At 41.5% G+C, this 13,439-nt stretch overlaps 1 protein-coding gene across 16 annotated transcripts in view; it reads left to right on the top strand.

The window, feature by feature from the left end:
* Window positions 1-13,439, top strand: part of Dtna (dystrobrevin alpha) — a 378,064-nt gene that overhangs the window by 312,807 nt on the left and 51,818 nt on the right. For 14 of the 16 annotated variants that reach the window (XM_057788655.1, XM_057788654.1, XM_057788650.1 and 11 more), the window contains 3 exons: window positions 1,435-1,601; window positions 3,296-3,420; window positions 8,754-8,837. In XM_057788655.1, the coding sequence (XP_057644638.1) occupies window positions 1,435-1,601; window positions 3,296-3,420; window positions 8,754-8,837 (376 nt within the window). The other 2 variants (XM_057788662.1, XM_057788663.1) reach the window with 2 other exon arrangements.

Raw genomic sequence — 13,439 nt, 5'->3', positions numbered from 1 at the left:
AAAGCCTCTAATTAATGTTTATAGTTTTATTGTCAAACTGAAAATTTCTCCAGTTTGAATAGAAAATAATCTACCCCATGTATTGCTTTAATAATGGGTAGGGATAAAGTTGGCTTCGTTTTAAATTCTCATTTGAAATATTTAACGCCTGACTCTGCCATCTCTCAGGGTTATACGTTTATCTATTTTGCTTTTGTACAAAACTTAAAGAATGAATTTATTAGTTCCTTTGCAATTACTAAGAATAACATAGATGCAATAGCTAAGAGCCAGAGAGTGTCTACTGTGTGTGGCCTAGGATGGGTTCAACGCTCCAGTCAGTGTTCCAGAAGGCATCAGGGACCAATCCTAACTCTGTGGTTTCAGCTCTGACTTCTCTGTGCTTCCTGTCACAGGAGATCTGCTTCTTAGGGCCTGTCCTGAGCAGTTTCCCAGACTTAACTCAGGCCTTAGCTTTCCTGGGTGCCAGGACAGGGGCTCTGAATATCCCTTAGGCAGCAGAATGCCCAGAAGGCATCATGTTCGTCTCCCATGTTTTACTTAGTATCATCATCTCTTCTCATCTGTAATACTTTTCTTGCCCGTATAACTTTTAAAACAACAAATGATTCTTGTTGCAGCAACTGCTGCTGCTGCTGCTGCTGCTGCTGCTGCTGCTGCTGCTGCTGCTGCTGCTGCTGCTGCTGTGTCAGTATCTTTAGCTCGTGGCATGAAGACAATTTAGATTTGATTATATATTATCTTCAAATCTCAAAGATTTGACCCGACCAGCTTGGCAGTTTACATTTCCTGGCAAAACAAATGAGATGTCTCTCGAACACTCTAAGTCAGAACTGTGTTCAAATAATTTGCTCATCTTTTGGAGACCTGGCCTTCTGTCCCGGAAAAGTGCATGTGTGTTAGATAAAGGCAGTGTCACTAGTGAAATAAGCCCACTAGCCACTCCATTAGTTTAAAAGAATTCAATTTTCTCATCTAGTTTTTCTGCTCCCCTATTTCATTTCTTTTTCTTCCTCCCATTTTCTATTTCATTAGCATTTGCCCCTTGCCTACTAAATTCTTAGCTGTGTTCATCCCTTGTGCTTCTGTGTCTTCATGACCTCTGCTGGTCTCTGGAAGGTTATCTGGAGGAAAGGCCGGTCAGTTTGGATAGTTTACATTCTTACGACATAAGAAATAGGGGTCAAAAGAGCAAAGGCATGAAAGAGATTTGTGCTGCCAGAGGACACTTGTACTTCATCCCATTGCATGTCTGCTCCCCATTGCACCCCCACATACATACACACGTGCACATGCTTAGGAAGTGAAGCTACAAACACTTCTCGCAGTCAAAATTGATCATCGCCACAGCACACAGCGGAAAAGCAGAATTCCTTGTAAGCTGTGTTTCTCTTTCGTTTAGTTCACACTTTCCCTCGTTTCCTTCCTGCCCAGTCTTCCATCCAGTGGAGTGTTCCTACTGTCACAGCGAGAGCATGATGGGATTTCGCTACCGATGCCAGCAGTGTCACAACTACCAGCTCTGCCAGGACTGCTTCTGGAGGGGCCATGCCGGAGGTTCCCATAGCAACCAGCACCAAATGAAAGAGTATACATCATGGGTAAGTGATGTGCGAGGATCGCCTAGAAGGAGCAAGAAGGTTGAGGGTGGCGCATCCATCAGGTTTCTCTGCTGCTGTGACGACTGAACAAAAAGCAACTTCTGGAAGGACCCCCAGGTCACAATTCATCACCGAGGGACGCCAGGGCAGGAACTAACTCCCAGGTCACAATTCGTCATCAAGGGAGGTCAGGAACTTCAGCAGGAACCTAGAGGCAGGAACTGAATTGCTCTCGTGGTTTACCTATTTTCTTACAGCACACAGGGCCACCTCCCCAAGATGGCCTTCTCCACAAAGTGCTAGACCCTCCCACGTACATTGTTAATAAAGAAAATGCCCCACGTGCTTGGCAACAGGTTGTCTGATGGAGGCATTCTTGGTTGTGCTTCCCTCTTCCCTGGTGGCCCTGACTTGTGTTAAGTTGACAAACAAAATAAAACAAAACAACAAATAAACAAAAACAAACCAGGACAGATGATGATGAAATTAAGGGCAAACTTAACTTCTGTTCCAAAATGCTTTCCCCTTCCCTGCCATTCCTCATCCTACTGGGATCTCTCACTGTTTGTGTCTGAGCCAAGTGTGGCTTTCTGAGACTTAAAATATTGAAAGAATCAAACTCTGTTTCTTCTCGGGATATGCACAGGTCAATACTAATCCACTCAACAGAAAGGTGGGCACCTCCAGATCAGTCTTATTTTACTGTACAGTATGTGTTTTAGTAAATTTCACTTCATTTTGTTTCTATGCAAATTGGTAAAAAGAAAAAATACTTTATGTTTTTATCCTAAGATCCCTGATTTCTTTCAAGTGTATGACTAGACAGGAGTAATGAGAATGTGTGCTTAACAAAACTGGTGCCATTTTGAATTTTTTTTTCAGGGAATGGAGAGGGAAATTTGTGGTTTTTAAAATCATCTTTTCATGTTGTGAGTGGTTATCTTAGTAAAAGTGGCCTGTGGTGCCCACGTGGCACTTGGTCTGTGGGGTAAACTCTGCATTCCTATTGTTTATATGGCTCACTGTTTACTGATTTACCTCAGCTAAACTCAAAGTCCCTGTCTCCGATATCTACTGTTTTGTGCCTGATTGGTTGCTGTTGGCTATGTCATCAACCAAGCCAATTGAACTGCCTAAAATAGTTCAATCACAAGAATGCAAAGTTGAATGAGTTACTACCTATTTAAATGTATCACGTAGGCTTTGTGTAAAGGGTAACTTGCTAAATATTTTTATATACACACTCATATTGTGTTTCTTCCTGAGGAGACATGAATGAACATCTATCTACCCAATGGGAGCTGATCTGCCTCCCACTGCTCTTTCTAGAATGAGTTCTCCTCTTCCTCCTCCCTTCACACTTGTTATTTATCCCATCTGGGATGACTCTCCCTTCCCCTGAGATTTTCTCAGAGGGTTCTAAATGTCTCGTAAACCTCAACACATGTTTTCCCACACAAGGACTTTTTCCCTTCAGCAGGGACTTCGTAGCAAGGGCTGGGTAGCCTGATGGCTTGTTCCAGCAGTCACTTCCTCTACCAAACTTCCTGACTCAGAGGACAGCCTCTCAAAACAGAGCTCTCCAATAAATGAATCTATCAAGAAATGAGTGAATGAATATTAAAACTATTGGCAAACATTTTAAATTCCTCTGATAAAATGTAAGAGAAAAGATGTTTTTATTCTCTTTGTAGAAATCGCCTGCTAAGAAGCTAACGAATGCATTAAGCAAGTCCCTGAGCTGTGCTTCAAGCCGTGAACCTTTGCACCCCATGTTCCCAGATCAGCCTGAAAAGCCACTCAACTTGGCTCATATCGTGTGAGTACCTCTGACCACAGACTAAGATGTGTTTTCCTTCCCTCACATGTGTCCGGGGCATTCCTTCCAAGACAAGTGCATGTCATTGGTCAGGTGCCAAGTTTCAGTTACTCAGTTATTCCTTTTTCTTTTGGTTAGCGTACAAAGAAATGAGGTTCACTGCTATACCATTCACATATATACCATTAACCTTTGTTCCCATTCATCCCCGTGGCCTTCCCCTAGATCTCTTTTCCATTCCTGCTGGTCCCCTTCACCTAAATAATTCCCCTTCTGTTTACATTACACACACACACACACACACACAATCTTTAATTTTTTAAATATAAAAGTAATATAATGCTGGCATAGGCCAAACACCCACAAAACCAATATAAAACCCACTCTATAGACTATGGTTAACTTACTTTTTACTTTTTTAAAATTATGCTTCAATTAATAAGCCAGGGGAATGTTAACAAGGGAGTATCCCAAGAGACCAATGTCCTAAAGTGATGACCTGCCCAGGACCTTTGACGTAAAGCCTGCTCTTGCCCTTGGCATTACCAAGGAGACAAAACATCCAAGTTGCTCATGAAGGAGCACAAGGTAGAACAAGTCTGTGCTGTGTGAACTCTGCTGAGTCACACTTCCCACTGGCTGGTCCCACTTCCAAGCTGCTGACCGGGGAGGCAGACAGAGAGTGGCCGGGCCTGATGCTGACTGACAGCACTAAAGTATAGCAGAGTAGGGTGCTGCTTCAGAAAAGTGAGTCATGCTATACAGACCCAGCCCCAGGCCTTGTACGGTCAGCACTTGGGATTAAGTGTGTGTGTGTGTGTGTGTGTGTGTGAACGTCTGTGTATACAGGCATTTGTGCATATATGTATGTGTGGATTTGTGTGTGTATGTGCCTATGTGTGTATGTACTTGTGTATGTCTGTATATATATGTGTGTGTGTCTGTATGAATACATATATTATTTTAATATGCTTTATAAAATATATAATTTAGTAGCAAGTTCTGTCACCAAGCACTATACTGTTGTAGGAGTTTTTTGTTTAATTTGTTGTTTTTATTGGTTAATCAATAAAGAAACTGCTTGGCCTGATAGGACAGAACTTAGGTAGGCAGAAAAGACAGAACTAAATTCTGGGAAAACAAAACAAAACAAAACAAAAACAAAAAACAGAGTCAGAGAATCACCATGGAGCTGCCAGAATCAGACATGCTGAATCTTTCTCAATAAGCCACGACCTTGTGGTGATATGGGTTAAATCAAGATGTGAAAGTTAGCCAATAAGAGGCTAGAGATAATGGGCCAGGCAGTGATTTAATTAATACAATTTCTGTGTGGTTATTTCAGGTGTAAGCTAGTTGGGCAGCCGAAACAAAAGGGCCTTGCTCCCTACAACACTATACAATAAAAATAAGAGAATAAACACTTTAATAAATACAAAACACTAATACCTCCCTGCACACTTAATGCTTTTAATATGTTATTCCCAAGTACGGCTTAAAACAAAAAGATCTAGGGCTAGAGAGAGGCTCAGCAGTTACTAGTACTGACTGCTCTTGCAAAGAGTCAAGTTTGGCTCCCAGCACCCACCCAGTAGCTCACAACTGTCTGTAACTAATTCTCATTTCAAGGGACTCAGTTCCCACTTCTGGCCTTCCCCAGCACCAGGCATGCATGTGATACACTTATACAGATCTAAGCAAACAGTCATACACATAAGATAAAAATTATTAATAAAATATCTTTTTTGAAAAACAGAAATATCTAGAACAAAGCAGTACGGCCATAGTACAAAAAAATAAATAGTATGAATTTTTTAAAACATTTTTTAAAGATTCATTTATTATGTATCCAGTGTTCTGCCTGTATGTATGCTTGCACACCAGAAGAGGGCATCAGATCACATTATAAATGGTTGTGAGCCACCATGTGCTTGTTGGGAATTGAACTCAGGACCTCTGCAAGTACAACCTGTGCTCCTAACCTCTAAACCTGTGAGCCAGCTCTCCAATCTGTTTTTTTGTTTTGTTTTGTTTTTTGTTTGTTTTTTTCTCTAGCAAAGACCATCCTGAAATAACTTACGAATGTTTCATTAACTGTGATGCAAACCGCACTTTTTCATTGCTTTGACACATGTTCATATGCATCTGTCAGTGTGTAACTATCCCAGTGCGCCCTTGTGCACACAATAAACTCACAGACAGAGGCAGAGCGGAGGCAGCGATTGGGGGCTGGAGTTTCAATGGGCACATTGTGTCATGCGCTGAGTGCCCTAGAGGTTGGGCCATTAAGAATTACAGCACAAACTCAAAATAAAACATTTGCTGCTTGTTAGTATAAAAAGTATATTAATTTGTAAATTACTCTCAGTTTAGGAAAAGATCACATAAACATGAGTGTTTATGAGGAGATAATTGCGCATCCTCGTGGGATATGGAATGTGTCTGTGGCAGGAAACGCGTGCATTTGGAATGTCATACTGTCCTCTTCAAGGCACACCTTGGTGTGTTTGTGTTAAAAATCTGATGTTCATGTCTAGAAGGTTTATCCAGTCATGAGCAGAGAAGTCAAAAGTCCGTCTAAGTTCCATCAGTATAAACTAAGGCAAAAACTCATGGCTTGTGCTTATTATCGTAACAAATTAATTAGAAAATACTTTAAGACTCTTTAAATCTCCTGCTTTTAACTATGGGAAATGGAAAATATGAGACTGTGTAGCTAGATAAACATTTCTCAAGAAGCCTTAGATGAAGAGAGACTGGACCAACAGAACTTTAAAACAGCCCGGTGTAGTACTGCAGACCTTCAGTCTCTGCACTCAGGAGGCAGAGGCAGGTAGACCTCTGTGAATTCAAAACCAGCCTGGTCTACAGAGTGAGATCCAGGCCAGCCAGGGCTACACAGGGAGACCCTGTCTCAAAAAACAACAATAATAGCAACAAAACCAACAGCAAATCGGGTCAGGCAGCACTCGCTAACTTTGCATAGAAATGAATCACGTGACAGAGAAAACGCTAGCGGCTGTCAAGAGCCAGGGGACTTTACACACGTGTAGCAAAGAGACACAGCCAGTCATGAATTAGTTCTTCCACAGAAGTGGGCAGGTGGTGGCATTTTGGTATTTCAGAATGTGTGCTTAACTATCGTATTGCTTGTAAATGTTGCCGTGATTAACAGTTTCTGCTCTGTTCCACTTCCTTGCTGCCAAAAAGTGATACTTGGTAAGTGATTAATGCCCCCCCACACACTTACACAGCCTGTCAATCCTAATGATAAGTAGTTACGAGATGGAAATCACGTGAGCCGTACACGGCTAGTTTAACTAACCCAGCTTTGAACTGAGCCTTTGCACTTATGAGAAGGGTGTCGATGCTAGTTTTTTATAAGTTCTCTGCTGAGATTTACGCAGCAAACATTCTTTGCATATTGCCTCTGAGACCAGTTGCTCTTGTGGGGCGGTTTCACTTTTTTAAGAATAAATACGTTAACAACTCCCGGGTGAGGCTTAGGCTGAAATAACAAATTTGCCGTTTGGTGATGGGGGAAGGTGGGAACATTAGCCACTTTCAAAGCTGCCGTTTTCTTCTCCAAGTTTAATGTATTGAATGGTGATCCTTAAACATGGAGCAATTTGCTAAGAAATCCCAATTTTAGTTTTGCAGTGACCCGGTTCACTGAAGAGAACTGAATTAATTAAAAAGCATTCTCGGGTCATGTGTTTTCTATTTCCTAGATGTAAAGCAAAACGGGAAAGGTTTTTTATTTCTTTTGTAAAAAGAAAGCAAGAAACACGGGGTCAATTTCAACTTTTTGCAAGGTTATGATGAACACATTTCATCCCAATTGCTGTGTTAGAATCTAATGTGCCTCCCTTCCTAATTACAGAGGACACTGGGATGCAGCGATCATCCCCCTACAAAGTTAGGTTATTCACATTAAAGCACAATTAGTTTTAAGGCCCTCGTGTTGCGCCCATCGCGAAGGTGCATCCTAGGTAAAGAATCCACAACTCGCAAACTGTTTTCTGCACCCTGGTTGGTAAGTCCAGAGGTGACAGTGAACCCGTCGTTCTGACCTCATCCAAAAATCTTGGAATGCAGTGTGACTCCAAGTACCAGGAAGTTTCGGCGTAATTTCACAGCCCGCACTGATACTTTAAAACCTGCAGTACATCGCAAGAAACAGGATAAACAAGGCCACTTTCTGCTGTTAAAGGCAAAAATCCAAAACTAACTTGGATTAATGTAAGCCCTTTACTATCAACTCTCTTAGACTATTGAAACTAATGTCTCATCTCCAAAATATTCTCTACTGTCAATTTCAAATGTAGAATTATAATAGAGCTAAAAATTTCCCCTTGGGGCTTGAAATATAATGCAGCCAGTAGAATGCTTGCCTAGCATACACGAAGCCCCGTGCAGCAGTCTCAGGACCACAGAAACCTAGCACCGTGGTGTGATCCCAGCACTCAGGAGGTCAAGGCAGGAGCATCAAAAGTTCAAAGTCATTCTCAGCAGCATAGTGAGTTTGAGGCTAGCCTGGGTTACATAAGACCCTATCTCAATAGATAAATAAATAAGTTTCCTCTCGCTATTAATGATGCACCTTCTAAGCTCTAAATTAGTGTTCAATATCTTACATTGAACCTAAAATAAGGCAAAAATGTCTAGGAGCCTAGCTAGGGACCTGGACTCTGGTTCAATCTGATGTGGGACATACATGATAAAGAATGACAAGATGAAATGGAGACAAAACAGAGGAAGGAAGACCCGATGCACAGGGTGTACAGGGCCATGGGCAGCACTGAGGAACACCGGTCACTGTTTTCCCTCATGGCTTATGAATACAATGAAGCTTAAAGAAGGTCGACACCACGTAACTTTTCACACGGGTCTGCCAAGCAGCACGAACAAGAGTCTTGGTGCTGCCCCATCACACCTGCACTCGGACAGACGACAAATAAAACAGGATGTGATTTTATTTCAATGTGTGTCCTTTCCGACCAGCATATCAAAAAAGGACCACCGTCGTGAGGGCCCACAGAACTTTCAGAATCCTTGATCTGCTCAGAAACATGGCTCCACAAGGCATCAAGACTCAGAGCTGGTGGGAAAGCATTTCTGTCACCTACCATCTCCCTGGTGTTTCAGTCTCGTTGTGCCCAGGGAATTCTAGCTTTATACCATGAGAATAACGCGGTTGCCATACACAAGCTTTCCCGAGGATCTTGGACTAGAGACAACACTGATCCCCGTCCTTCCCCTCCATGGATGGTGGGAAGTTTGAATTCATTACTTTGCCTTAACTTTTTCACCCACCTTGTGTTTTGTTCCAGGCCTCCAAGACCTGTAACCAGCATGAATGACACACTCTTCTCCCACTCGGTTCCCTCCTCAGGAAGCCCGTTCATCACTAGGAGGTAAGTTCCCAATCCTGCCACGAAATAACAATCCCTTTCTGAATAAGCCTGACACTATAGTGGAAAAAAATATTTTACTGTATGAGAAATCCATGCTGTTATTATCGTTATTGGAAACAAGGCTGTAAATGCCCATCGCTTGTCCTCAGTTTCCCTCACATGTACATATGTAGAGGCCTGGGTTGGCTCTTGAGGTTTTTGTAATTTCCATAAACCTGCATTATAACCTCCCCTGCAGGAAGAATGTGGGGTAGGTATGCTTCAATTTTACTACTTATATGTAGACAGGGTGTATTATTCTAGAGAGTCTAAACTGACTCATGAGTTAAAACTCATGGCATAAATGAATACTCTCTGAATGGCCTCTAGAGTTCCTAAAGCCAAGGCTAAAGACCAGACCTAGAATACAGTGTCCACACCAATAATCCCATGGATCAAGAACTTTTCAAAGATGTGGTTATGTGTCTTGTCGTTTTGCACAAAATTCATTCCGTTCAAGGAAGAGGCAACCCATGCGTTCCTCTGTTCCTTAGTAGTAGGAACACCCAAGGCTCAAGAGGTGCTCTGGTTAATTTGATGAGATACCAATATCAGCACCAGGGAGTTATTTGGTGAATACATGGAAAGTCTCAAAGGAAAGCAAGAAGAAAGATAAGAAAAATGACCAAGTGATTGAGCATAAGACCCCCATGGCCTTGCGGGATACCCACCCCACCCCCTTTTCCCTGAGAGGATGAGTAGGTGCCAACTTCACTCCACAATGTTCTGGCACATTCTAAAGAAGGTTTAAGTGAAAAAGACTTATTAGTCCCACATCTAATTTTTTCCCATGCATCTTTATATGTGCCCATCAGCTGGAACCTGAGATGAAAAAGCTCCCCTTTATTACAATAAGCAGAACAAAGAATAAGTTTCTACAGTGATTTCAATGTATAAATTAAATCTGTCCTAAATACAAACAGTGAGACACTTATACCACAGAACATGTGCAGCAAAATAACAAGGTTCAGGCATTCAGTAACTTCTTGTGACCATCCTGTTTCCATAACCATCAACACATAAAGCCATCTTTCCTAAAAGAAAAATCATATAGTCAATAGGAGACACAGACCTGTGCCTCTATCTAGTGAAGACTCGATGTGGTGCTTAGAAAGATACTGTGTGTTTCAGGAAGCTCTGCATTCTGCAGCTGCCACAGCAAGGCAGACCCCATCCTTACTGAAGGTCGTTTTATATCATTTCAGCTCAGACGGCGCTTATGGTGGATGCGTCTAGATGGATAACATGACTTCCTGTACCCTAAAATATTCCTAGAACACTTTGAGCTTTTCTGCTTCCTATTAACCTAGAATCTGATTGCTTCCCTTTCTTCCCATTTTCAGTCCTTTTGGCTTGTTCCCTGTGAAGGACAGACTTGTATAAACATGTGGATCTTATGACTGCGGAGATTGGACCTCAGTTTTTGTTTTTAGGGTGCTGCTCAATAAAGCTGTGTACACTGAACATCCATCCTCTCTGAGTGGGCCTCGCTCTGTCCATGGGAGGTTTCGTTGTCCGCACCCCTCAGGTCACTTAAGTCCATTTAGCCCCACAGCTGAACCTAAACCCAGAAAGCTGTATGCAAATCAGCTTAACCCTGAGGCATTATCAGTACCCCCCATTCTGAGCCTTTAACAACAGCAGCCATTAAATGCTTGTTAGGAAGTTGATGTTTCTACCCCAGTATGAAAACCCTTAGTCTTCCAGTGGTGATGATGGTGGGTTTGCAACAGAAAGCTGAACCAGTCTCTCAGCTCGCCCTCTTCCTTGTTATTTTATAGCTTTCATAGCTTTGTTCTAGTACGAGGCGTATGCACACCAAAAGTACTAAGCTGGCCCACGTATAATTTGCAAGACCCTAGATGGTGATTTCTAAAACTCTTAAATTAAGGATCCTTGAAGAATAGTCCATCACTAAGTGAATAAGGCAAGAACAAGGGCTTCTGGCTAGACCTTAGTACAACTGAAGAGCCAAGGATTTAACAAGCTTTAAAATTCTTCTATCCCACTGAGCTAGGGCCATTTTCAGGTTAAAGGAAAATCATCTGAATCCACTAACGGAGTGAGTGATTTTGGAACCAGTTTCTTACTGCTCTGGCTTCCTTTCTCCCACCTGGTGATTCTGAGATTGACTGGCCTCTGCTTTCTTTACTACAATACACAAAGGTTGGTGCAACTACATCATGCCAACAGCATAATTAAAGGTTCTCTTCCTTCGATAGCTAGAGGCAGACTACTAAAACATGCCTAGAGCTGGGTCCCCTCTTTCCTTACATTCCAATGGCCCTTTGCAGTGGCAGACAGTCTTAGGAAAACTTCCACAGCTTTTCCTTTAGACTGAGCTGTCGGCTAGTGCTGTGACTTAGGAGTCTCAGGATCTGAGAACCATGGCAGAGTGTGAGTAACTAAAATCACTACAGTAAGGCCTCACTACAAAGCCCTGGCATTGCCCCTCCACTCCTTTCCAGGTTGTCACTTGGATGTTCAGAAGGCACTGGGCTGTGCCTTTGAAGTCCCTTGGCATTCTAGTGATTTACCTCATGCAGATTGGAGCGCTGGTCCCACCACCCTCTGTTGTACCCCCTGTTCAAAAGGTGCTCAGTAATAGTCCTGGGAAGACTTAGGCATAATATCTGTGTGTTGTATGAACAAGCCTATCGTCAGTGCTACTTAGCAGTTAGGTCAGAAGCAGGTCAAACAACAAAGTCATAGACCAGTTCATTTCATTCAGGGTGTAGCGCTCCATAAGATCAGCTTTCGCTTTTGGCATCGTACCTTTTTTGTAAAATCTGAAGGATCTGCCCAAATCCCTTCTTAGTGTGTAAACAAGAGTTATCTACCTCTTTCCCATGTTAAATAAGCTGTTTTAATTATGGCCCATTTTCTTCCCTAGCCATGATGCCACTTAAAGGTACAAATGGCCAATTTCTTCTATTTTCAGTACTAAGAGCATGGTTTAAGAGTTTCACAAGTATTTTCATAGTTATAACTTCTAATGGGGCAATATTCACAAAAATAACCACGTTGACTGTTACATATGGCATCTAGACAGAGCTTACCCTTCTTTAAATATTAGAAAATTGCTTATATAAATTATGTAGTGTTCTGAATACAATCGAATATACTTTTTTTCATTTTCCATTTCTTATTACTGACAATGCATGAAGCTCTTTAGTACCCATGAGAAGGCCACCTACAGAGACACCCACTGTGTTAACACCCCAACCAGCTCCCAAGGCCTGACTCTAACCAGTGGGACAGCCTTTATGTGACATTTCTCTTGCCTGGCTTGGTCATTTGGTTTCCTGGCGTATGTTTTCAGTTCAAAGGGGGAAAAAAAGACTAATTCCTTGTGTCTGTTTTTATTCTTTTCAAAAACAATTCACTCACCCAAAGATTCTTTAATGGTCCAGCTTTTAACCTGACTTAACAGGGTGAAACTATGTTATTGGCATTTGTGGTTTGGTCTTTCAAAGTGGAGACAAAATTACCCTGGATTCAACCTTTGCTTCTGAAAGACTCTCCCTTGGCTGATGTCTAAGGATAGAACTCATCCACTTTCATTAGCAAAATCAGGCAAACTCACCAATCAATACCTGGCACTGCCTTGACAACTTTTGCAGGATCTTCACAATTACTATGTATGCTACATGAAATTCTATAAATCAAATAACCACACTCCGTAGATAATTTTATTTCAATTCATTTATAAGCTAAGATTTATACGTCTTCAAAGTTTTGATTTCCATATAAACATGTTAGCACATAATTAAAAAGCTAGAACTAGCAGTCTTCAAATCAAGTTCTAATATCCGTATAAATGTGTTAGCACATAATTAAAACCATGGTAATCCCACTTCATTGACCTTTCTTCTCTTTCTGGGATGCTTTAGTTATGTTTGCACATGTTCTTTACATAAAAGACTTTTCTGTAGACTCTCTCGACAAACAAAATCGATACAACGTGATGATAACTATGTGAATAAGAAAAATTGACCTCAGAACTCAGAACTATGATGCCTTTTAAGACAGCTTGGTGTTTATGCCAGCCTGAATTGATGGTTACTTAATTTTTTAAAGATGTGTTTATTTTCTATTTCATTCATGCATATATGTGTGTGCCTGTATGAGTTTATATGCACCATGTGCTTGCAAATGTCCATGGAGGCAAAATGAGGGCATAAGATGCCCTGAAACTGTGATTACAGTCTATTGTGAGCTACTAGGTGGGTGCTGGGAAATAAATCCAGCTTGTCAGCATGAGCAGTAAAAGCTCTTAACTACTGAGCTTTCTGTACATCCCTAACCCATTTTATGTATATTTTGATTTGCATATTACAGAGTTTTATATTTCTGTCTGAGCTGTTGAAATGTAGGAAAGTACAATAGAAGGTTTCAAGAAACTTTCTTCACTAAAGTTATGAGAGGGCTCTTATTACTGAGTTTGTCAGTTTGATGACCTCGTCACTATTGAATAAATTAGTGAGAAGTAGTTTTTTACTCTTGAAATCTCTTGAAGAAGGAGCCGACTTCACAAGCATTCTTCACAGTCCATCCGTTATT

Source organism: Chionomys nivalis, chromosome 14 (genome assembly GCF_950005125.1).
Source record: "Chionomys nivalis chromosome 14, mChiNiv1.1, whole genome shotgun sequence".
Classification (NCBI taxonomy): Eukaryota; Metazoa; Chordata; class Mammalia; order Rodentia; family Cricetidae; genus Chionomys; species Chionomys nivalis.
The sequence above is the reverse complement of the archived record's forward strand: the minus strand, read 5'-3'. Positions and strand labels throughout refer to the sequence as shown.